The sequence below is a fragment of the Haplochromis burtoni genome, unplaced genomic scaffold (assembly GCF_018398535.1).
Source record: "Haplochromis burtoni strain Fernald_Lab_line unplaced genomic scaffold, NCSU_Asbu1 Contig_63, whole genome shotgun sequence".
Lineage (NCBI taxonomy): Eukaryota > Metazoa > Chordata > Actinopteri > Cichliformes > Cichlidae > Haplochromis > Haplochromis burtoni.
Window position 1 is genome coordinate 1,554,182 of NW_024582424.1, and position 24,465 is coordinate 1,578,646.

The 24,465-nt window shown below is 39.3% G+C and overlaps 1 protein-coding gene across 2 annotated transcripts in view; it reads right to left on the minus strand.

Annotated features, from left to right (window-relative positions):
* The window catches only part of rasa1a (RAS p21 protein activator (GTPase activating protein) 1a), a 32,969-nt gene that overhangs the window by 3,186 nt on the left and 5,318 nt on the right, over window positions 1-24,465 (minus strand). Inside the window, exons 1-25 of one of the 2 annotated variants that reach the window (XM_005922875.3) lie at window positions 19,158-21,152; window positions 12,823-12,975; window positions 10,316-10,451; window positions 9,307-9,377; window positions 7,627-7,744; window positions 7,305-7,336; window positions 7,011-7,063; window positions 6,744-6,894; window positions 6,507-6,585; window positions 5,918-6,041; window positions 5,659-5,815; window positions 5,428-5,515; window positions 4,575-4,655; window positions 4,053-4,210; window positions 2,555-2,631; window positions 2,268-2,440; window positions 2,016-2,175; window positions 1,687-1,829; window positions 1,434-1,549; window positions 1,253-1,339; window positions 1,087-1,154; window positions 905-993; window positions 743-820; window positions 282-416; window positions 109-188 (exon numbers count right to left, since the gene is read on the minus strand). In XM_005922875.3, coding sequence (XP_005922937.2) covers window positions 109-188; window positions 282-416; window positions 743-820; window positions 905-993; window positions 1,087-1,154; window positions 1,253-1,339; window positions 1,434-1,549; window positions 1,687-1,829; window positions 2,016-2,175; window positions 2,268-2,440; window positions 2,555-2,631; window positions 4,053-4,210; window positions 4,575-4,655; window positions 5,428-5,515; window positions 5,659-5,815; window positions 5,918-6,041; window positions 6,507-6,585; window positions 6,744-6,894; window positions 7,011-7,063; window positions 7,305-7,336; window positions 7,627-7,744; window positions 9,307-9,377; window positions 10,316-10,451; window positions 12,823-12,975; window positions 19,158-19,180 — 2,630 coding nt within the window. In that variant the 5' untranslated portion in view covers window positions 19,181-21,152. Of the gene's footprint in view, window positions 1-108; window positions 189-281; window positions 417-742; window positions 821-904; window positions 994-1,086; window positions 1,155-1,252; window positions 1,340-1,433; window positions 1,550-1,686; window positions 1,830-2,015; window positions 2,176-2,267; window positions 2,441-2,554; window positions 2,632-4,052; window positions 4,211-4,574; window positions 4,656-5,427; window positions 5,516-5,658; window positions 5,816-5,917; window positions 6,042-6,506; window positions 6,586-6,743; window positions 6,895-7,010; window positions 7,064-7,304; window positions 7,337-7,626; window positions 7,745-9,306; window positions 9,378-10,315; window positions 10,452-12,822; window positions 12,976-19,157; window positions 21,153-24,465 lie in introns of those variants that run through there. The other variant, XM_005922874.3, reaches the window with a different exon arrangement.

Consider the following 24,465-nt stretch of genomic DNA (forward strand, 5'->3'; position numbering starts at 1 on the left):
GGTTGCCATGGTGATGAGGGTAGAGCATGCCATGTCTCCACCGGGCTGCACTCGGAGACTTGACGCAAGGATGGGGAGGATGGGAGGAGAGGAAGAGTGCAGTACTACCTGTTGCTGTTGGACATGGCATACTGAGCCTGCTTCTGCTGGAGGAGCTCTGTGATGGCCAGCATCTTTTTCAATACATGCTGCGGAGATCAAACGGGGAGATAAATGAGCCTCGTGAAACGGGACGACATTAATTGATGTCTCTGTGCGAGAATGTGGCAGCGGTCTCTAACCTGTCCTGAGCCCCTCTCGTTGCTCAGCGTCCGGAGCTCGTCTGAGTGTGTGGCACAGATCTCGTGCAGCGCGGCCAGGTCCCGGGACAGGTCCGTCCTAAAGTGCTCCGTGGCTTCAGGGAGGTCAGGCACATTCTAGAAACACAGTTAAGAGTTTCTTAAAGTTTTTCAAAGCTTATGAAAAGGTTATTGTAAGAAATGTAAGAAAACATGAAAAGGTATCCTTTTATAATTTCCCTAAGGCCAATGTAGTATTTAAGCTACTTTCTTAATTTGACCAATAGTCAAAAAGCACCGATGACATACCGCCCACTCAATTTAGAGCTTTTGTCAATGTAAAGAGATGTAACTACACACTGAATTGCTAAGATATCTTAATAGTACTTTACTTTTACTTTATAAAACTACAAAGCATTTAAATGCACTAATCTTTTGAGCTTTCGGCAACAAATGTGACTCACCCCCAACTCGTCCAGAAACATGATCATCCTGTGTTTGTTGTTTTTGATGAAAGGGTTTACACCCTCCATGTAGGGTTCCTGTTCGTGAGCAGAGACAACTGTCAAATCCAGACAAATCTCGACACGTGCCTTCCTATAAAAGCTGAATGAAAGAATTCATACCTTAGCACCAAATTCAACCAGGTTAGCCAGATTCTGGACAGACTTCGCCACCAGTGTGAGGGTCCTGCCTGCTGTTGAAGATGGAGGATCTGCAAAAGGGAACAGTAGTGTCAAATGCACAGTGGCAAGTCACAGAGTGAGCAAAGATGATATGGTGTGTGCGCTTTTCAGCAGATGCTTACCAGAAATGATGTTGAACATTCTGGGATTGAGGATGGCGGGGCAGATCAGTCTTAGAAAGACAAAGCCACTAGAAAAGGAATCGATAAGCATAATAAGATATTGAAACATAATAAACAAACATTTATACTCTCAAAGAAAATCGGTGTTTTTTGGCAGTTTGTCTACCTTACAACTCTCGTTCGCATGGTGGTGTTGGTGGGCCACTTCTGTTGCACAGACTTCTGCAGACAGCCGTAGATGTACCTCAAAGTACTGAAAAAGTAATTATAGAGACACCTGAATTGATTTTTTGGGTTCCTTGGACTTGTGGTTTGATTTTCTGCTGTGTGAGGGTAAATGAGCTTACGGTGGAAGGATCTCAGCAGCCATGAAAATCTTCTCCACCAGCTCAGACAGTATGTTGAGGAGATGCCCCAGATTCATATTCACATCTTCATTCTTTTCCAGTTTTGAAGGGTTTAACTTAAAAACAATTTTTAAAAAAGGTAGATTTAGGCCGAGATTTGGCGGGGAAATAGACAAATAAATTCAACAAGATAAATATTTCACCTTATTGTACAGGATCAACACTTAATGCAACATTTTTAGCAGGCGTTTACCTCGCAGGACTGTTTGCTCTCCATGATTTTGAGGATGGTGTCTTTGAGCGCGTGGTGGACGAAGGGTGTTGCTGTGGCCTTCATGTACTGCTCCATCAGTGTGCTGGCCAGTGTAGTCGCTCTGAACAATGTTGTGGCCTCATCTGGTAGCAATGCATAAGCAGAGAAGGGTTTTTAAAATGCGTGGACACGACAACTTCCCGGTTACTAAGCAACATGATTGTCACTTATAGCTTTCAATGAAATGATTCTTTCATAATTCTTTAAAACCAATCTATTTAGATGCCTAAGCCTTCCTATCTTTGGATTACAATAGCAGTGACTCCTACCCTCCATGCTAATCTCTCTGTCATTGAGTGTCCTGAGTAGCGGGGCTTCAGTCTTCTCGTGCCTGAAGATCCGCAGGAGGAGACTTGCCAGTAAGGAGCGGTCCTGACCACACACATGTGCCAAAGCATAGACGACATAAAACTCCTTCTGCAAGATTATCTGCAAAGGATGCACAACAAGGACATAAAGTCAACAACCGAGTAGACCGTTAATAGACGTTGCAATCAAAGCCACTTTTCAGTGGTTCAGACCTCCTTGAATTCGTTGTACTCCTCTTCGGGCATGATCTTCTCCACGGAGTAGCGGGCACGTACGCGTAAGGAGCCCGGCTCAATGCCCTTCAGAGGAACGTAGGAGCTGAGAGGGAACCACTCGTCAATCATCTGGCCTTTTTGCAGCCGGTTTAGCTGGCAGCGCATGAACACTGAGAAGGGAAGAGACAATGAGGCATCGATGAACACGGAGAGAAAAGGGTAGATAACGGAAATAAAGTAAATGCAGATTTGAATCTGTTTTAAAACTTGAAGCTGTTACTTACAGATGTCATTTTCTTTACTCTTTTTCGTTTTGTTACTCAAGCTGATTTCAAATCTGTTAATTTCACTGGACAAGTCACTGAAACAACAGAGATAAACACATCAATTTCTAAACCAGGAACCACACACACTGCTCATTTCAAATGTACAGTACCGGTATTCAAGTGCATTGTTTTCAAAATTATCTGTTAACATATGTACATATAAATGGGAATATGCTTTAATCTGTTTGTGTATCTTGTTATGTTGCCACATTAATGTTTTGCTATGTAGCAAACACTTCAACTTCACTAACATCACATGCACAGCGTTTCAGCTCCAATTGTAAAACAATGACTACATTTACATGGAATATAATACTAAAGAAAAAAAAATGAGAAAGAAATTGTAGTCTGTGAACAAATCGTTCACTTGGTTTCAGGCTGTGTTCCTCCTTTGCGTGCTCTTGTATTTATATAAATGCCAGGTCATTTATATTACTGCAGACTGAGAGCTCAGAAGAGTCAAAAGAGCAATAATAGCAACTACAGTGCCATACAGATGAGAGATATATGTCTTCAGGTATCTATTCAGATAAACATCACAGATGTTAGATGTGTATTTTTTGCATGTTACACTTTTCTAGTTCATTGCATGTGCAGCCAGTGAGAAACAAGAAAAAGCATTTTATTAAAGGGTCCACCAAACATCAACTTAAGGACAAAAGCTGAGTTGTAATTTCAGCTACATTTACATGTCAAATAATTCAAACAAAAAAGTGTGTGTGTGCGTTTTCCAGAGTGTAAGGCCTCTGCCTGCATTAACAAACCAGATGAAAAACATTGCATGTATGTACACCGCTGACTCAAGGGTTCAGCTCCTCTCTGCCACTCACTGAACAGAGCAGACACAAAAAGATGTGCATCTTTGGCAGGAGAGCAAGAACCCTGCTCAAACAGCAGCACTGGCCACAGTGCAAGACTCTTTGTCGCTATAGTGACATGAAAAGTGGCTAAATCAGGCTGGAAGCTGCTTAAGCAACAATGAGATGAACTGAAGCATGACATGTACTCTGCGAGTGAGAGGGATGTCAGTCGCATGAGCTAATATCCAAATTACAAAAGTGTAAAAAAAAAAAAAACAACAACAAAAAAACGATGTTCAATGCCATCGGTGCAGCTTATTCAGTGACAATGTCAATGTGTACGGCCATAAAGGTATGGGTTTCCTTAGGCAGAATATGTGAATCACCGTACTTTCCTGTTAACTACGCCACTCCAACATGGTCCTGGGGCAGATTCACTTTGCAGACTTTCGACAACATCAACCTCAGTCTTATCTGTGCTCTCTCAAACAGTGGTAAACATTGGCACTACACTGGCTATATAGCATGATGCTAGTATGCTATGAAGTGATTCTAAGCAATAAAAATAGCTGGAAACATTAGAAGGATAAAACATGAAGGGAGAAACATAACAGCAAAAGCCAAAGGAGAGAAATAAACAAGTACGACAAACTTACTCAAAGATGAATTCCTCAGTGAAGACGGGGTTCTGCCCCTCCCGCGGGTGCGTCTTAGCAACCTGGACACTGTTCAGGTAGATGTTACAGTAGGGGTTGGTGAAATACTTCGCTGGCAACTTGTGCGCCTCCTCCACGTACAGCACCAGGCTGCTCACCTGAAAGACGGCAATAAAGATTAAAACATATGCACTGATGGGTTGCAATAATTAGATTTCCTGATATGCCATGACATTTGAGGAGAACCTCGTCAAACTACTGAATTAATCTTTAATCAGAAAAATTAGAACAACTGCCTCATCACAGAAGAATTAATATACAAGCCATTTTAATAATCAGTGTTTAATCTTTCACAATATTATTACGTTTTGATACATTTTCAACTTTAAAATGTTGATGTCACAATTGCAGCCCTCTCTTGCTCATACACCTGAATGAGAGCTGCCTCTTTATTCACTGGATTTAATCTTCTGCTGTGTTGCTTTGCCATCATGACCACATACTGGGTGCTGCTATACAAACCTGTCTAAGCCTCTTGTTGGAGGTGGGCTGAGTGGTTTTCCTTAGGTTATTACAGAAGGTTTGAAGGCATTTCATCCAATCCTGCAGAAAAAAGGAAAGAAGAAAATGGCCAAAACATTAAAAAAAATACTGTATTTACACTGTGTGTACTCATTTATTCCACAAAAAGGAATAAAATGAAAGTCTTATTGTGAAATTTCTAACTGGTGGCCACTTGCATCTGGAAACTGAAAATGTTTTGTGGCCCCAAACTTATCTAAGACAAAATATACTATAATGAATATATTACAATATAAAACAAGAGAAAACTGCTGTCCTAAAGTAAACCTGTTCCACCGGTGCTACAGTGTAAATGTGTAATTCTACAGTGAAACAACACTGCCACCATCAGGTCAAACTGAAGCTACAGCAATAAGTCTTTCATTTTCGAGCATTTTTATGACATTGCAGAAAGATTTTAAATCAAAGAACTGAGGCGTGATTAAAGTGGTGTTTCACCTCTAATTCAAGGGGTTTGATAAATGATGCAGTATGTTCGTGAGCTCTTTCCTTCCTTCCTACTTTTCTCTTCCCAGCATTCTAACTTCCACTTTAGACAATGATACATGAAAGATAAAATAAATAATGGAATAAATTTGCACTCTGACCTAGCAGAAGACAAATGGAAAGAATACCAGTCGGTTGAGTTCTACGAAAGTAGATAACGATGTTGAAATCCTTGTTCTTTTAGAGAAGCACCCTCAGCTCTCAGAAAAATAAATGTATGTGTATAAAAATATTTCTAAGAATGTGTATGCGTTTCTGCCTTGTTTGACCATTTTCTGTGACAGTAAAGTGCTGACTCTCCGTTTACCTGTGCCTGCTCTGTAGCCTCTCCTGCAAAGTAGAATATGTACTGTTCCTCGCTAAAGTGCTGGACAACAATCTGGAAACAGTTTGGCCTGAAAAAGTAAAGCAGAAGACAAAATGCTTTAACGATTAAAAATAATTTCCATCTATACAATGTCTACACAACTGCTATCATTAAGCATTCAGATTTTAAAGTGTAAAAAATGAAACCACTGATTAGATTTCAAAGCCCGACCTGCCAAACAGACTGTCGTGCACGCCGTAGACGGAGCACACGCTTAAGTCGATCAGCCCTTTGGGTTTCGTGGCTCTTTTCTCGTTTTCAAAATAGATGAGCTGTGCGTCATTACCCTCCAGGATAAAGTAAAGGTTCTTCCACCGTTTGCCTTTGCCTGTGGGAGAAATCAAAGTTTAGACTCTGAATGAGATAATAGTTACTCACGATATTACAAGAAGATAAAAGCCCAGACAAAACGAGCCAACGTTACACAAACCTTTATTGATCAGGAGGTAGCCTTTTTTGACAATGTTTTTGTAAAAAGCATCTTTTGTTTTCCGTCTGATAGTGTTATAAATTTCTCTCCCATCCACTACGTCAGTCAGAACCTGTTCCTGGTGCTACAGTAAATACAAAAACAAACACCGTATAAGGACAGAGGTAAAATGACATCATTCAAACGACCAGCTTACATCGCTTTTCTCCATCTGTTATGTCTATTGATTAAGAGAAGTGTGGATGGTTTTTATTAAAAATTGACATTTACTGTTCACTGAGAGTCCAATCATATTAAAATGTAGTACTTTAACATATTTAAGGTTAAGTCCTCCACCTTGCATTCATTTAAGCTCTAAAACTTCACCTCAAATATCAACAAAATGACATCTCAGAAAAAAATTTGTACACTGCCTTTCCAAGGTGGCACAAATGCTAAGCCCTGATATCTTCAGAGACACACACACACACACACACACACACACACACACACACACACACACACACAAAAAACACACTGTCGAATGTCATTTTGCTAAGTCAAAAATACAGTGAGGTTCACTATATGACGTTAGCATATAACTGCTTACCTGAACTGAAACAGCTTCTTTTAAGTTGTAACCCTCAACAATCTGTTCTTTCTTGTAATGGTCGATGATGTCATCAACACTGCCAGAGAGAAAAGACACTCAGCTCATCAGTAACTACGTCGGCATCCTCAATATGTGCTGATGTTGCATTAAAGAAATGCTACAGTTATACTTCAACTTTCTTTATATAACTGTGTTGCATCGCCACACTGAAGGCAGCCACACTGGCAGACATACCTGTTATAGTACCTCCCCCCCATCACGTATTGATTGTTAGGTGTGGGGGAGATTTTAAACCTTTGGATGTTTTCATTGGTGCGAAAAAAGAGGGAATAGTCGCCAGGTGTGTTGTCTGAAGGCCGGACTAGAAAACCGCACACTTGACCAACTATGAAATTAAAAGGAGCAAAAGAAGTGAAGGAAAAAGAGACGTTTAGATAATGTTCACAACATATTTGGGACAAAAAGAAACTGTAAAGTCTGCAGTGCTGAGTGAAAGTGTACCTGTCATCAGAAGGTTGTAGGCCTCTTGCTTGGTGATCTTTCCGTGATACCAGCTGTAGGAGAGCAACAGAAGGAAAACAGACTGAATTAACGCAATTAACCGAATGCTCAGTAGTGATCACATGTCTAAAAGACAAAGCAAACTAGGCTCCGCGTATGGATGCATTTTCTGCAATAATAAACTACAGTAATACAATTATGTGTGATAAATTATTGTAACAGAGAGGACAGATTTTTATGGAAGAGAACAGATGTCAGACACTAAGTAAATCAGTTCAGTGCCATGGAGCTTACACTTTTCCCTCATGTGGATCCTCCTCACGGCCCTGAAAATGATCACAAACAGAAATGTCTGTAGTTACAATGTCATGCAATTATTTTGTGTATTCATATATCCCATCCCAACTGTGGGTGCTATGCTTTTGCCTACTTTAGTGTCCTATATTGCAGTCACCTCACAGTGCTAGTGCAGTGCTTGTTTTTAATGCACACTACTGTGCAGATGCCACTATTAATTTTGTTTGTTCTTTTTCCCACCGAATTGACTTTTATTGTTTGATAAAGATCTTTTGAAAAATAAGGTGATATGAGCTTCTCAATGTCAGGCCGTACTTACCACCTCCTCCACCAAATCCTCCACAATGAGTCCCTGCTCCTCTGTGCGAACATTGCTCACCCACATCCAGCCATCTTCCAGTTCATTGTGAACAATAAACATGTCCCCTTTAAGGAAGCTGCAAATAGATCAAGTCAAAATAAGGTAACTAAGAAAGACTTTATCCAACACTATCTGCATCGCATTGTCGCTCTGTAAGGGGACTATCATCTCAACTGTGATTTAATGTGAACTTGGGATCAGTAAAGTGAACACATATACAGACAATAATAATTTAGTGTGGAAATAAAGCGTTACTAGAATCTGAAGTAGCGCTGTGCCATATCATTTCATTCGTGATAATGCCAGCATAATTTTTTTTTACACAATATAAAAATGTCATATCTCAATATTGCTATAGCAACGTCATGTATTCACAGTACACCCAATGAGACAAGCCCGGGCATGTCTGAAGCAAGAGCCTTGTATCAGGCTCCAATGACGATTTAGACTCCACCGAGCATCATCGGAGCATTCGCTAGTTCCGCTTCATATGAGAGAAAGAATAGTGGAAGGTGGAAAAGCTAAGATTTTGATACAACATACCAGGTGGAAAATTACTTTCAGTTTTATTATGTGACAATATTGCACAGGCTCCTGAAGAGTTAAAGTTAACCTCCTAGGAACTGGCATCCACATATATGGACATCACATTTTGGGTTGTCTAGACCAAAATACAAAATTTTGTTCTGCAAGGGCCTGATATCCACTTATGAGAACACTGCCACTGTTCTATCGAAATTTAAAACAAACGTCCTCTTATGTGGACCTCTTTTTCCTCAGAAACAAAACAAAACAAAACAAAAAAAAAAGAAATCAGGCAATTCTTTGTTTTTACATTCATCGGGTCCCAGTCAGCCCAAATAGCAAAGAGAAATTAAAAAAGCATGCCATGAAAGAGTTCAGGTCTTACCAGGTTAAGGTACTTTAGGTAATGTTAGACTAAAATGTTTAGTAGGCTACTTTTGTGCTTAAATCTGACTTTTGCTGTGTCACTAGTTAGACTAGAATGCTGCGGCTGGTGGCGCCTCATGTCACACTTAAAATTAGGAAGTGTGTGATCAGCAACAGTAACTTGTTGCAAAAACATGCCCTCCATATACCTACTTTTTAAACTGCTGCCCACATGCATCAATAACATTTTGTTAACTATTTTATAAATTCGACACTGGAAATATTCTTGAATTGTCATGATAAAATTTTGAACCATGTCGCCTACCCCTAATCTGAAGTAAATGTTGCATGTGTGCTCAGTTAAACCTGTGGCTCACTGGCAGGCTCAGCGTTGAGGTTGACTTCAGACAGTTGTTTATCAGATTTAGGAAATTGGGAATAGCTGGGATCATCAGTAAGTGTGCCTACTGCAGCTTAATGACAGGGACAGGACCGTTTTTCAGTCACAAGTCAGATAATGTGCTTTCCAGCCTGCTGTGTCATGCCACAAAAATGAAAGGAAGACTAGGCTGTTCTTTGTGCTAAGAATAGGTATTTTTTAAGTCTAGGATGTCACTGTGGCTCGTGTGCAACTAAAAGATTATGGTTCACATTCAAAAAAATACTTTTAGGAAAGTGATGGTTGGGACACGAGGATTTTGCCCTACAAGGCAAGAAAAGCAGATTTTGTGCACACATGACACTTACCTGATCTCATCAGTATCTGGCACTTTGGTGTATGGAAGTATGGCCCTGACTCTCCTCCTGTCTTCTACAGGCTGTGGAAACAGGAATAAAAAAAAGAATAAAAGCCTCATTCTTAGCCCTGACCTTTCAGAATTATATTCATGTAAAATCCTCCAATTATTTTTGAAAATCAAGTATTCTACTACAGCTCCCTGGGGTAAATCCCACTACCTTAAAAAGCATAATTAACATTAGCCCAGGCTTTGCCTTAAACAGTTCTGAAATCTGCCAGAAGGCAAACGAAAAAAAGGAAAAGGAAGACCGTAAAATACTTCCTCCTGCAATGAACAAGTGGCGTAAAAAAAAAAAAAAAAAAGGAAGAAAGAAATAATAAAGAAGTGAAGGCTGACTTCGAGTTATCTCAAAAGGTGCATATTTCCACTCATCTTTCAACCCTCACACGTTTTATCAGATCAGAACTCTTAAGGGACATTTCAGGAGATTAGGTTTCATTATGCACACTTTACTCTTGTCCCATTTTGCACACTGTTAAGTATATATAAAAAAGGTCTGAAGTTTTGATAGAGCCCTGGGGAAAGTTCGTTTCTACTTATTTCCAAAACAGCATAGGAGACCGTTAATTCAACAAGCTGCCAGTCACACATTTTATTCGCTACATTAAACACAGCTATCCAACCATCACAATTTCAGTTTTTAAAAGGAAATCATTAATGATATGCCATCTGAAAGTCATAGTTCATTTATATCAGCACAAAAAAAAAAAAAAATAAAAAAAATAAAACACACGAGAAACTTCTCACGTTATGTTAAGTTTTTTAAAACTGACGAGGAGTTCATTTTTAATATAGCACAACCTTGGCCTACTTTGAGTTGAGAAACATTGGGGACGGTGTGACAAAACAAATCGGGGGTCAAATAAAATTACAGAGGAACACTACAAGACTTTACATTTATCTTAAACGCAGTACTTTGAATTACACTGTATACCTTCAGCCATGGAGTCACTCACCTCTGGAGGGGCCACTGGTGATAGCAGTTTCTCTCCTTTTAGAAGGCAAGACACATAGCTGTAGTAACCAATCAGGTCTGATAAGGACGAGAACCGCCGCCCACCAATGTAATAGTCCCCACACATGGCGATTATCCTGTTAATAGAAAACATAACAATAAAGAAGGTGCCGCGGTTAGCTTTAAGTACAGGTAAACCCCTGGGCAGTAAAGACAATCAAAAAAGAGTTCAACTCTCATTTATTTGACAGTTGAATTATCTGTATTGATTACTTCCATCATTGTTCCTATGATACACCATCCAGCTCTGGTGTAAACACAGCTGACGATAAACTGCTTCATCACATGCATATGTGCAAAGGTAAGCTCATACCGACACAATGAAACATCAGTGCTGACAGTCTGTGCGTTTGAAGACAATCCATTAAGTCCGTTTCGACAGCAGTCCCAAACCCATTTACTAGATATGAATGGGAAATTGTGACACAGGTTAAAAACCTGAAAATCACTGCAGTGTACGGGTACGTTTACTGCTATCTGCTGACATTATTAGCAGGTCAAACTTTTCTTCGGTTCCTGAACTCAAATACTGTGGCATCTCTGAGAGTTAAAAACAGCCCAAATTGTTTCATCTCAATTAAATTGATCTGTGTGGGTGCACTTCCAGGTGTTACACTAAAGTTTAGCATCCAGGCACCAATGGAAAAAAACAAAACAAAACAAAACAAGAATTACAAAGTTTAACAGAGTTAGAAGTTAGCGGGAAGTCAACTAGCTTTTGAAGTCAACTAGCTAAAATGTGCAGCTCTGCTCTCACTTCAGACATAAATTAAAACAGAAACCAAACAGCAGCAGTGTTTGTAGGATTATTGGAATTTGGTTAACTGGCATATAATGGTGTGCTACTTGATGGCTAGCTACAGATTTATGGTTAGGGTAACAATAAACACCTTGATATCAACTTTCCCTTCTAAAAAAGTTCATGTGAGGGTGGAAGACATGACAAATGCAATCAAAAGGCAGGAAACGATGCTGAAAATTGACCAAACAACCAGAGAATACTGGAGATGATCCATTCACAGCTCAAGGTTAGTCACGCATATTCTCCTGCATGGTTTGGATTACTCACCATGAAAAATTCTCGATCCTAAGCTTCATGTCCTTTTGAAATCTTAGTTAGCTTCAGAGAGATTCTTATCTGAAGCATTCAAATATGTGGTGTCTGACAAACCGTAAGTCCATAGGCTGTATGTAAGGTTTTAAAGCTGAGCTTAAAGGCATGATGCACATGATTAGTGCTAATAAAAAGGCAGAGAGGCCTACGATGATCACAGATTATTTTGAGGGGATTGTTTATATTAAATAAAAAAATATATAAAGAATTTAGTTAAGATTACAAGTTAACACAACAGCCTTAATGAACACAGCAGGAGCTTGGACCTGGAAGCAGGGTTGGCCCGTCATCACTTAACAAGCGGATTCTGAACTGCAACCAGTTACGGAACCACAAATCTCTAACAAACACTAACTCACTAAAATAACACGAATAAATCATATACAGAGCAGCTCCTTTCTCCCGTAACTGATGACATCATGGCAATACGTCCACAGGAGATCATGTCGTTTTCCCTTAATTAGATGATGTTTGCCCTGAATCTTGGTGAGCTGCAGAGTTAATATTAACATAGCATAACCACTGAAGGAAAGGACAGACTGTAATGTCTTATCTTCTTCTCGTCTTTTTTATTGACTGCAAGGTTGTAAAATGCTCCAGGGTACTGTTGTTAAACAAGTGTGGTGTCATTTTTCTTCTGCATCAAGTCCGCCCACACACATTGCATAAAAAAAACAACAAAAAAAAACAAAACACCTTACACGCAAACTCACACACAGCGTCATCTGTCGCAGCAAATATTTAAGTGTACAAGCTGCCATGACAAAACACTGTTTTTAAGCTCTGTATAGTCTTTGAATCTGTGGGACAAAAAGGCTGGCCTACCCCAGAATATACTTTCTTAAACCTTAACAGTGTTGAAATAAGGGCTAATCTCTGAACTTGCCCTTCTGTTGTAGTCTCTAGCTTTCTGCCCTTTTGGTTAACAGGTAATAAATAACTTCAGTACTTCAGAGATTTTATCTTACCCGAGGGCGACTTCCTACAACTTGGATCCTGCTTGTTGTGAGATGCCATAGAAAAAAAAAAACGAAACACTTCATGTTGCACCATGCTACTCTAACTATTCCAACCACACATTTCTCTCTGGTCTCAGATGTTAGCAACACCATGCTAGACAGCCATTCAAAGTCTACATGGCTATTAGGGTAAACACAAATAAGACATCAATAACAGTCCTATTTTATTTAAACCTCAGGCGTGAACCACTCTGATTTATCTGTAAATTATAGAAACACCTGTAGGCTAAGTAGGTTCAAATTAACTTCTCTTTCCAGAGTTCTGTGAGCAGTCAGAGAGTTATATTCTGTTTGAATGGTGTAGAAAAATCATACCTGAAGTGGTTGACCACATTGGTCATACTGAGGAAAGACAGGACAAAGGAACCGGGCCGGCGGTCGCTCTCCCTGATGAGGTAGCTGCCAGGATTTCGGGCCTGGCGCAGGCGCTCCTCTGCAATGGTTCGGTCTAGCTTGCCATGGTACCACCTGAGAGAAAACAAACAGTAAGGAAATTGCCACAAGGAGAAACATGCAGGATAAAGTGTTTATACGCAGAATTTCTCAAGTTATAACCATGAAACAATATGTTGACAAGTCAAGCTATATTTAACTACAACTCAAAAAAAAAAAAAGCCATATAAAAACAATAAACCCATTACACACGCAGCAAACAACCTAAATGCTTGATTATACCTAGTTTTGGACACAGACGGCCACAAACTCAACGGCCGAGTATTTATTCCTGCTATACTTCTTTGAAGTCCATTTGGCTTCATGCATAGTGACATACTGTGGTGATATTTCTCTGCAGATAAGTTTTCACAGTCACAAAAACCAGTCCGCATTGACCATCCTGCGAACTTATCTGATGATGAAATTTATGTTATTCCAACCTGAGCAGAACCTAACAGACTCACAGATGAACAAAGTTTAATCAAGGCTTTACAATCTCTACTGAATCTAGAGATTAAACTAAAACTTTAGCACTGTATGTCCATTAGTTCAAAAGACAAGGTTTAGGTTCATAAAAGCAAATGTTTGGCTTTTTCAGTTTTTAGTAACTCTATTTAAGTCTTGCTTTCTGAATTAAACAGAAGACCTAAGAACGACATTGGTTAAAATTTCAGCAGGTGGGGCTGAATTTGAAAGGGCCCTGCCAGCTGGGGTAAAAAAAATTAACATGTTTTTCCAAATTTAGGCCAGTGTTGCATCTCAGAACAGAGGGCAGTGACTGGAAAACATGCAGAGGTGAGAGGATGAATGAGGTGCTGGAGTAGCTCTTTTCACAGGAGGCCTTAATGGCTCCCATCTGGTTTAGGGAAGTACAGGTCTCCATTTGTAAAGAAAAATGCCATCAACTCTGCTATCATGCAGGAAGCTGGAAAAAGGTTGCTGAAGAGGAGATGGAGTGTGTCCATGAGGGAGGTTTGGGGGGGATTTTTGGTGATAACGAGAATTGAAGATGGCAATCGAGAGCAGCTGGAGAGAGAAGGGCCAAGGAGCCCTTAAGCGGTTGAGGAAATATGGGAAAATAACATTGAGAGGCAAAGACAGATGACTGTGAAAACAATAACATCCAGACAAAAAGAACTTTCCACCACATCCTACTGGCTAGTTAAGCTCCACTTATTATGGAATGAGGTTATTTAAGTTGTTTACGACTCCTCCAACACACACTCACACACACACACACTTTTAATCGGGTGTGGCAAACAAAGACACGGTGAGCCAGAACCAGCCCACCAAAGGGTGGCCAACTAGATGAAGTGGCGAAGTATGACATCTCAGAGAACAAATGAATGATTCTGATGTTTCATTAACATGAACTGCCATTTCTGCCTCTTTGATGCCAGCACTTGTAAACATGAGTGAACATGGAAAGCAAGAAGTATTTTCTTGTCTTAACAAGTTGCTCCAATTGTCATTTTTTTGTTTTTTTCCTTTGTTCAAAATACTCCATGTGAAGCCATTGTGCCTTTAACGAGCCTCTGCAATCTAAAAATAGCAACCCATAAATTGTTGAAATTGCACTTATTGAGACATTTCAAGCAGCTGTACTTTTTAATTCTTTCTTAATGGTTAATGATGCAGCGATTTCAAAGTCCACCCCATTAGGGCTGGGCCAAACTATACTGTTCACGATATAACAGTAGAATGTTAGTCAATGATAAGAAAATGAAATATGACGATTGAAATGGGTAAAACGCGCATGCGCAGTGCCTTTGTTTTCATACGTACATGGCGAAAAAAGCATGGCGGCGACGGAGAATGAGAAGGGCAAAAGCGGATCGTTGAATGAAACAGATGAACCAGAATTGGTTTGTAAAAATGGTGCAACTTCATTGATGTGGAACTGGTTTGGTTTTTGTCTGTCAGATACACACCAAAACACTTTTTTGGGGTAGAACATGCAAGCGGGCCGTCGTTATTACCGTATTTTTTGGACTTTAAAGGCTTTTAAGAGCACCTTAATTTTCTCAAAAATAGACAGTGCGCCTTATAATCCGGTGCACCTTATGAACTCTGGTTGTGCTTACTGACCTTGAACTGATTTTGTGTGGTACACGGCGCCCAAAAATCGGTTAAAAAAATGTTTTAGTGTGACTTTGGTAAGCTATGAAGCTACAATGCTTGATGGATTGTCGGATCATTACGGCTGTAGCCTCGCGGAGTCAGGAGTCAGGAGCCTCGCGGAGTAATACGTACCATGCTTCAACATAACATTACCTTATTGTGTCGCTTAATGCGCCTTATAATTCTGCACACCTTATGGTCCGAAAAATACGTATTTGACTTATTTATTTGGCACACTGCAGTTTCATGTTGCAAAACACCTCTTTTTAACTTTTGTGGATATTATACACGGTTATGCTCAGGATATGTTGGCCAGTTTCCACTGAAAATGCCTTTTGGTTAAATTGTCAGCAAGGAACTTGCATTTGCACTGTTAAATTTTTATATAGCATTAATGCACATAAAAACAGCTTCTTGTTTAAATGAAACTAAATTGATGGGGGCTTTTTGCACTAATAAAGTTGCGGAGTTGTAAAGTATTTTGGCTTGCATCTATTATATCGTTAGTTCTATCATTATTGCAAATTTTCAAATATATATTGTGATAAATATTTTTGGCCATATTGCCCTGCTCTACATCCCACCATGAACAACAACAAAATACAAAAAAAGAAAATGTGTGATCTAAATGTAATCGAATTACTCCATTGAAAACTCGCTAGCTGCACTCCATATAACAGAGAGACAATTGTGGATAGTGGACCACTAAATGGTGGTAAAAGAGAGCTGTAACATCATATGTCACATCATGATAAAGTATAATCAAAGTGATTTTTTGTGAAACTTTAGGCTCTTTTGCATCTACATTTAGTAAAACTATTTTATTGGATGAAGTTTCCTTCAGCTCTGTGTAAGCTACCGGTATATATCCTCTATGATGACAAGGGATGCAAATAGTTAAACAAAAGGAGAAGTGTTGAGATAAATAAGCCACGGCAATGGTGATATGAGACAGTGCTACTATCAGCTTCAGGAATGCTCTTTCATGTCAAAACACGAACATCAAGCAACACCATGACGTTTTGGTTTAGCTCGGCACAAGATAAGGAATTTACTTTTTCAACTACAGCTCCATGGCCGTGTGTGTGTGTGTCTAAAGACTAATGTTAAAAACATTACTATTTTCATTATATTGCACAGTAGCCCGGCAACTCCCATACGTTACAGTATGGTAAATGGTAAATGGCCTGCATTTGCATAGCGCTTTAACATAGCGCCTAAGGACCCCAAAGCGCTTTACACTACATTCAATCATTCACCCATTCACACACTGGCGATGGCAAGCTACATTGTAGCCACAGCTGCCCTGGGGCGCACTGACAGAGGCGAGGCTGCCGGACACTGGCACCACCAGTAGGCAAACATGGGGTTAGTATCTTGCCCAAGGATATTTGGCATGCAGCCAGGGGGCAGCCTGGGATCGAACCACCATTAGTGGCTGACCTGCTCTGTCACCTGAGCTACAGCCACCCTGAATGTAATGACAACATAGTGTGACATCCACTAGGTGACAGATACCCATGTTCCCACAGTGTCACCAAGCCAATGCCTGCATTTTGAATGGTATCTTCACACCAGAGACCTGTTTTATCACTCCATCACGATACAAGAGGCCAAGATAAACCTTCCAGCTAAGCTTGTAAACAAGTGATTTACTTGGGTAGGTTACATGGATAGTTTAGCTAACCGTGTAATGCATTTAAGAACAATATCACTGTGGACTGCTGCACATTAGCATGCCTAAGTCTAGTGAGTTGAGCAAGATGACACAATACAGGGCTGATGACCGAAAGCCTTAAAAATATTCTATCACTAGACACAAGGGTTACGTGCTGTTTATAGCTTTTGTTCTAGAAACGACAGCCTGCACCACAAAGCCACAAAGAGCACAAAACATTTTTAAAAAAAAAATCTAACTACAATGAGAGGTTCGTTACACAAAGACAGCCAACAGACTCTTAGAGAGAAAGAGAGAGAGAGAAGCACTCATCCAAATTTAAAGAAGTACTTGAATGGATAAAATACTTGTTTATTAATAGAACAAAATTAACACTTAATCATACTTTAATATTCAAGCTTGCAGGACAAAAATTATGAGCATGCATGCATGGATATAAAACCTATATGTCTAACTAACAGGAGAACAGTCATTCCATACAGGCATTTTAATTAACAATATAAATAAAGCTGAGGATAAATAACAAATAGTGTTTGCATTGTTTGGGTCATTCGTGTGCACCCAACTCATGATCAGGGTATTAGACAACAGGATCACCATAACAGCATAACCATATTGTATCCTACCCACAGAGGGACTCATTCACAGACATTAAAATGGATATAGAAAATGACAGACAATCACATCAACGGACTGATCTGAGCAAATTTAATCAGTCTATATCATGAAGGCAAAGTGCATCATCCAGAGAGTGAATTGTTTCTTAAACCCCCACCTCAAAAAACCCAAAAACAGTGCAGTCATGACATGCTACTATTTGAAAATACAGTCTCTAAAATTAGCGGACAGGATAAGATTTAAGGATTTAACAAGCTTCACCAGACTATGGATGAATTTACAGAGTAACCTTTTTTTGTCAAAAATGCTATACAGAGAATTTAAATCTGAGTTTCAATGATGATCGCAAGCAACAATTCTAGTATTTGTGGTCATCCACTCAATGTTCAGTTTTGTTGTTACGTTACCACACGTGAGAAACTCAGACAAAATGCTTTTTTGTTGATATATATATTTATTCCTGTCTGCTGGAGCCTAGTCTCTAGGGGCAATAAGACTAACAGGACAGGCACAGATTACTGTGACTTGAGTGGGTTAGACATCGTCTCTCTGTGTGCCTGTCTGTCTCTCATTAAGCAGTTTTGGGAGCTCTTTCTCTCTAGCTTATGCCTCAATTCTTCATCTTCCTTCGTCTTGACAGTTGGACTCAAATATCTCCACAGACATATTGTCAGCCATCATCAGGATCAAGAAAAGAAATCGTGCATGGCTGTACATTAGCAATGCACCTCGTAGCTACAGACTTTGTGTAGTTGGCATACCTTTTACACACATATTCAAGATTCCAGTATTCTTAAATAGAGCTAATGCACTCTATTAGCTTTCTTTGCATATCACATATATCCATACAATTGCGCATAATAACCTTTAGCACCTTTCCGTGCCTTAGGTCTGAGAATTGGACAATGACAACATTATTGACCATTTATGCTTACATATATAGTATTTAATAAACCAGTAAACCTTCTCCAAGCAAAACCGTTAATAAATTACTGTTTCTGCAGTATATTAGTGTGGCGAATTGAATTACAACTGCTATCATGAATTAAGTGCTAGATAACAACAGGCTGCAATTTAGTTAAAGATACAAAAACATACCACATGTGCACAAAAGTTAAACAACTCTTCTCTTCCATGTGTAATCTATTCATTCAATACACCATACAGAGACATGATTATTCGGTTATTGACACTTTTTGGAAATAAACAGGTTCGTGGAGTCCGAAATAGTGATTGGGGAAAAAATGTTATCTCTGCAGGCTCTATAGTGTGAGCATACTGCTTGTAAAACTGACAAATTATGGAGGTGCAACATTGTAAGTGATTCTTACACTTCGAGTTCTTGCACTGTTGTTAGCAAAGCTAAGTGCACAAGACTTTCTGGCAGCAGCTTCCCACTTTTAGACAGCAGATTGGTGTGAAAACAGGCTGCAGGAACACTGCTGTCTGTACCCAGCCAGAGTGTTTCTGATGTAAAAAATGCATAACTCCAGGGTCTCTGCCAGTGTTGCCAGACCAGTGGCACGCCAGCCCTAAGCTGACCTAACCAAGGTTAAGCATCATGCAATTTTCTAAATGTATTTTTAAGATGTTTTGGAGACATACGTTAAGCCATGTCTGAAAAACTGCAACAATTAATACTTAATATATCTTGTTGCAATCCAGTTCACAACCTTTTTTAAACCTGTATAAATAAAAAAAAGCTCAAAAGGGGTTCCTGCAACTGTAAAGAAGTAAAAGGAAAAAGAAGCTGTGAATGCAAAATGAGATTTATAGGCTGATTTGATCTCCCACTTACACCGAGTTTACCCTCTGCTGCATCTCCCTCCTGTGTCCCGTGTTCTCACAAGGTGCACCCACTCCACCGACAGCGCTGCTGGCCAGGCAAAAACTGTAAGCTCTGACGTGTAGAGCAGACCAACGGCAGCTTTAAATCCGTACCAAGCATGGTGATGTGACCCTTTTGGTGCCTTACTACGTCCATCTCCCGTAGCAAGGGTTAATGAGCAATATCCATGGAAGAAAGATAATCAGGAATACACAAAGATGCAGATGGACTTGGATACATGCAACCGACAACCTATTTTGGTGACAGCTGGATGGTTTTGTCTGCTTCTTTGGTTCTCTAGAAGCTATTCTGAAGAATAACACAACTTGATCTTTCAGCTGCTGTCAAGCGCTGGTCTTTGCTCCCACTTCATCCGCTGACTTTCTCATTCTCTTACTCTCCCTTAGTCTCTCTCTCCCTCTCCCTTAAAAACACGTATCATGAGCATGCTGGCGATTGGTGTTCCAAGCAGGGGAACAGCAGGGGTAGGGAGTGGCATATCTGCACATATACCGCCAACTGTATGACCACACATTTGCATGCTGCCCACAAACACTAAAAAACACACATCCATAAAAGAAAAAAAAAAAAGAAAAATAGGGCAATCTTGTCACCTAAATAACTCTGGCTTAACAAGGTACACAGCATTGTGAAACCAAGTAAAGCAACTACCAAATTAGCATATTTTTGTTTTACTATTAGTGCTTTCTTAATTAACTGACTGTGTCCTTGCTTTAGAAATTAAAGTAATAGATATGAAGATATGTTATGATAACATATAACTTCTCATCAAGTTTCACATTTAAAATCTATTAGTTTGCAAGTACTGAAACCAAGGCTGACTTTAGAAAGTGAAATTTTGAAATTGTAGTATCCGTTTAATAAAAAAAATAGTTTTGCCTAAATCCTTCAGCTCTATCTTGAATAATTTCTTAAATTGTTAAAGGCTTAAATTAAACATTGCACCACAGTGCAATGAGGGCAGCTAGCTTTAGAAATGGCATAAAGTAACACTGCCTTGGCGTAATTTCCCCACCACTACCACGGCTTATTTTATGTGGCAGGCAATTTTCCAACTTTTCACTTAACATGGTAAATTAATTATTTCCATGAAAGTCTTAAGCCTTTAAAAATCCTCTTCAGGTTAAACTGGACTGATCAAATACCTTTAGTGATGATTAATTGTGAAAAACAGCTTTAAAACAGCTGCCAGTCTAGCAACATTGAGGCCATTTACTAAAAGGCAACACTGTCGAATCCCCTAATGCATGACTATCTCACTTTTATTTGGGCTAACACATTTTATGGGCTGAAGCTGTGATTGTGCTTGTTACTTTGTTCATTGTGCAAAAAAACAAAACAAAAAAAAAACAAATAAACCCCCCAAAAAACAACAAAAAAAATCCACACCACCATAAAATTTCACACTCAAGCTTGAGGCACGCTTGACTTGCATCTTTGAAATATAGGTGTTCAAGCATAAACCAAATTTTGCCAAAATTATCTGCAAAAAGTCTTTTTTTTTCCAAACTGCTGCAGTAATACTTTTGAGTTCTGTGCCAAATGGGAAGCAGAACCAGTGCATCCTGTGCTAACTGAAAATAAGCGCCATTATACCTGCAGAGCTGAACGTGCACACAGACCCATACCTCCAGCTCATCCATTTTCCATATGCACATGGCAACCATAAAACATTGCACCAAAGCTTAACCACAAATTTAACAACAGCGAGCATAAACAAAGCTTTGTGACCTGCATTAAAAAAAAAATTAAGCAAATTAAAACCTAACATGCTAGCATGGTGTTGCTGATGGACAACAATGTTTGTACAGCCATGAAATTCAAGGAGTATCTTAAATTATAGAATTTTCTTTTCAGGAGTTTACGGTCAACGGTCTTATTACCCTACGGTAGGGCTGCTCAATTAATCGAATTTTAATCACGATTACGATCTGGGCTTTCAACGATCATTAAAAATGACTGAGCCGATTATTAGCCCCTCCTTCATTTATCCGCGACACCTTAAAGGCCGGTCCGTGAAAATATTGTCGGGCATAAACCAGTCCGTGGCGCAAAAAAAGGTTGGAGACCGCTGATTAAGAGGACCCGAGGGAAGCTCAGAAAGCTAAGCAGAAGTTATTTGGAGAGGAGAGTGACTGCCATTGGTTGAAAAGAGAGGTAAAAAAAAAAACTTCAGTGGTGTTGCACACTATTTTATATTATTTTTTAAAGTCATTGTTAACCCTTTAAATCCGGTCAGAGCAGCACGCTCCGTTTTGTGTAACTATTTTTAAATCCCTGTAGAACCTGAACCGCGTAAGCTAGTGCAATAATTTGTTTTGCATATGAAATCGGAGGAGTTGTACTTGCATCTTATGCCATCAGCTTGTCCTCAATCACGGTTTCCTTCCACATAAAGCTTTGCAAAAATTGCATAAAAAGCGCTTGCAGGAACAAAAACATAATATTCCAGAAACACGCTTCGCCGATCCGATCAGCTGTTCGTAACACTTCCCACAGTGAAACAGACGTCAGGGCGAACTATCACATGTCCGCCATTTCCGGGCCGAAACCGGAAGTGATGTCATTTTTGCGGAAATGTAGTTTTTTACTTGTAGGCCTTAAAAATCTATACTGGTCATGTTTGACTTTTCTGAATAGTTTCTGGGATGCTTAGAACTCGAATTGCACTGCTGGAAATAGTTTATTTTGATGCACATGCTGTTTTCTTTGCAAATTTGCATCATAGGATTGTTTTTTTTGTTTTTCCTGCAGTGTATATAAAAATTGGTGTATCTCCAAAATAAAACTATGAAGACACTCAAAATAAATTTCCTGTTATTGTAAACTATTTTTTGCAACTTTTTTGTATTTAAAGCTTTGAGGGATAAACCTCTTAAATTTCTCCAAGTAGAAATATATGTAAAAAAACAAAAACGATTTTCAATTTTCTTGTAGTTTATTGCACTTTTTTGCAATTAATGTAGTTACTATGGACTTAATGCATACATATTATTAAAATATGGGCTATAACAGTTGTATAGCAACTTGAAATGCTCCCACAAATGGCACTACAGCATGTAAAAATATAATATAAGCTCTGGCGGACTTGGTTCTATAGTAGGTCTTAAAAGGTTAAATAAATATCGTTAAATAATCGAGATCTCAATTTCAGTGAAAATAATCGTGATTATCATTTTTGCTATAATCGAGCAGCCCTACCCTACAGAATAAACAAGTGCATCACAAGTGCGTAGCCATTCAAACAACTCCCATGCAAAATATGATCCTTTAATCATTTACTTACATTTGTTTTTTCATGTTTCCACAACAAATAGAAAGGAAGTTGTAGAGCTGACGATGACAGACACCAGTTGTGACTTGGAGCAAGTTCTAATTTCATTATGTATAAGCTTCTATTAAACATGATTAACTTCCAGGAGTTAGCAAGGGGGGAAAAAATATAATGACACTATAGTAAAATACCATGCTTGTCACATGACAAACAACATCTGCTAGCAACCTCACTCAATAATGAGGGTGACAGCACACTTGAAATTGTACAGATGAAGATATGGGAAAGTCAATCTTCGGATTCTCAGCTTTGCTCAGTCTAAATGATAACCAGCCAACACTTTAATCCCCAGTCACTCAAGCCAATACCTCAGCTGTCCTTCTGTGAATCAGCTTCCTTGAAATAACAGGATTACATCAGTAATAATAACAAGCTTCACTCCCACATATGCCAACAATCTTCCTCTGAGCATTTGATTACTACAAGTTCAAGCATACATTTAGGAACACCGTTTATGACAAGAACTAAAACCACGTCCACCTGTTAAAAAAACAACAAGATACTGTAGCTCACAATAAAATGGAAACATGCAACAGCAGTTTTCAGTTATGTGGCTATTCCTTCAGCATTCACTGCAACGGCATCACTGCCACAAAAAGAATTTTTTCATATCACAGGAAGTCATGACAGTAGTACTATAATACCAAAGCCTAACCTGGCACTGTAATACTTTCCATTCACTCCCCAATCCATCAATCAGCAAACCTAGTTAAAAAGAAAAGTCATTCAAATCAGAAATCCTGCACATTGTCAAACACAACTCGAATGCTTCAGAGGATCCTGTTAGGGCCACAATGAATGGTTCAGAAGTCTTGAAAACAGGATGCTGGGTGAGAAAAGGCAGGGCAATGTGGGCGCTGGAAGAGTATAGCACGACAATGTATAGCAAGCTGGAAATATATGGAAACTATAGACTGTGTTATGAATGCACAAGACAGATATTATACTAATAAAAGTTGGAGCGGGATCAATCAGCAAATCAGTCAAACCAGCCCTAAGCATGATCATCCTTGGTTGTAATGGTTCAGGAGACTGAGGGGATATTTGTTGAGCAACGAGCAATCACAGCCTAATACTTCTATATATTATTTACATGCACACGCGCGCACGCACACACATACACACACACACTAGGAGAGCTGCAATAATTTTAAAAATAAGGGACAGGAAATGGCATGCTCAAGAGTGTAATGGTTGTCACAGTGTTATTAATCAAATGCTGCTTTGTAATAAAAGTGCTGTAATATATTGACCACTAGGAACAGCTTCCATCAGGGAATAATCTAATTAAACTATGCAATCAGTCCTTGTGGTTTATCAGAATTCCATTGTCTGTAACAGCCTTCATCACAAAGGCCAATTAGGCAGTGTTGCTGCAAAATTAGCAGTAAACCTACAGACATGTTTCCACAGCCAACTGGTAAATCTGGTAAACTCATTCACACAACCACAGATTTTCAAATCCAAGTTTTGTTTCCAATTTTTTTTCCCCTTCCTTCCGCCTACCACAACCTCCTGTGGGAAACCCTTTATGACTTAAAATCCCCTCTAATCTTCGTGGAAACTCAAAATCAACGACTCATTTCCCAATGTGCTGTTTGTTTAAGCTCAGGCTCACGGCCAGTGGTTTCTAAAGGTAGCAGGAACACACACTACTGAGGCCACCTGACATCTTCACTCCTGCATCTTTGTTAATCATCAGCTTCTTATCAAACATCCTTTCAAACATTCATACAGTGCTTTTAACCACACATGATCAAAATAGGGCCTGATAGCTAAATCTGACCCAGGGTCTAGACAGAAACTGTGTGCAAAAATCCTAAAAATCAAAAGCAAAATAATCCCTAAAATGAAAATAAAAAAGGCAGCACTATGTTAATGAAGCTGAAGGACTGACTGAACCTGATTCCAACCGAAGGTGCC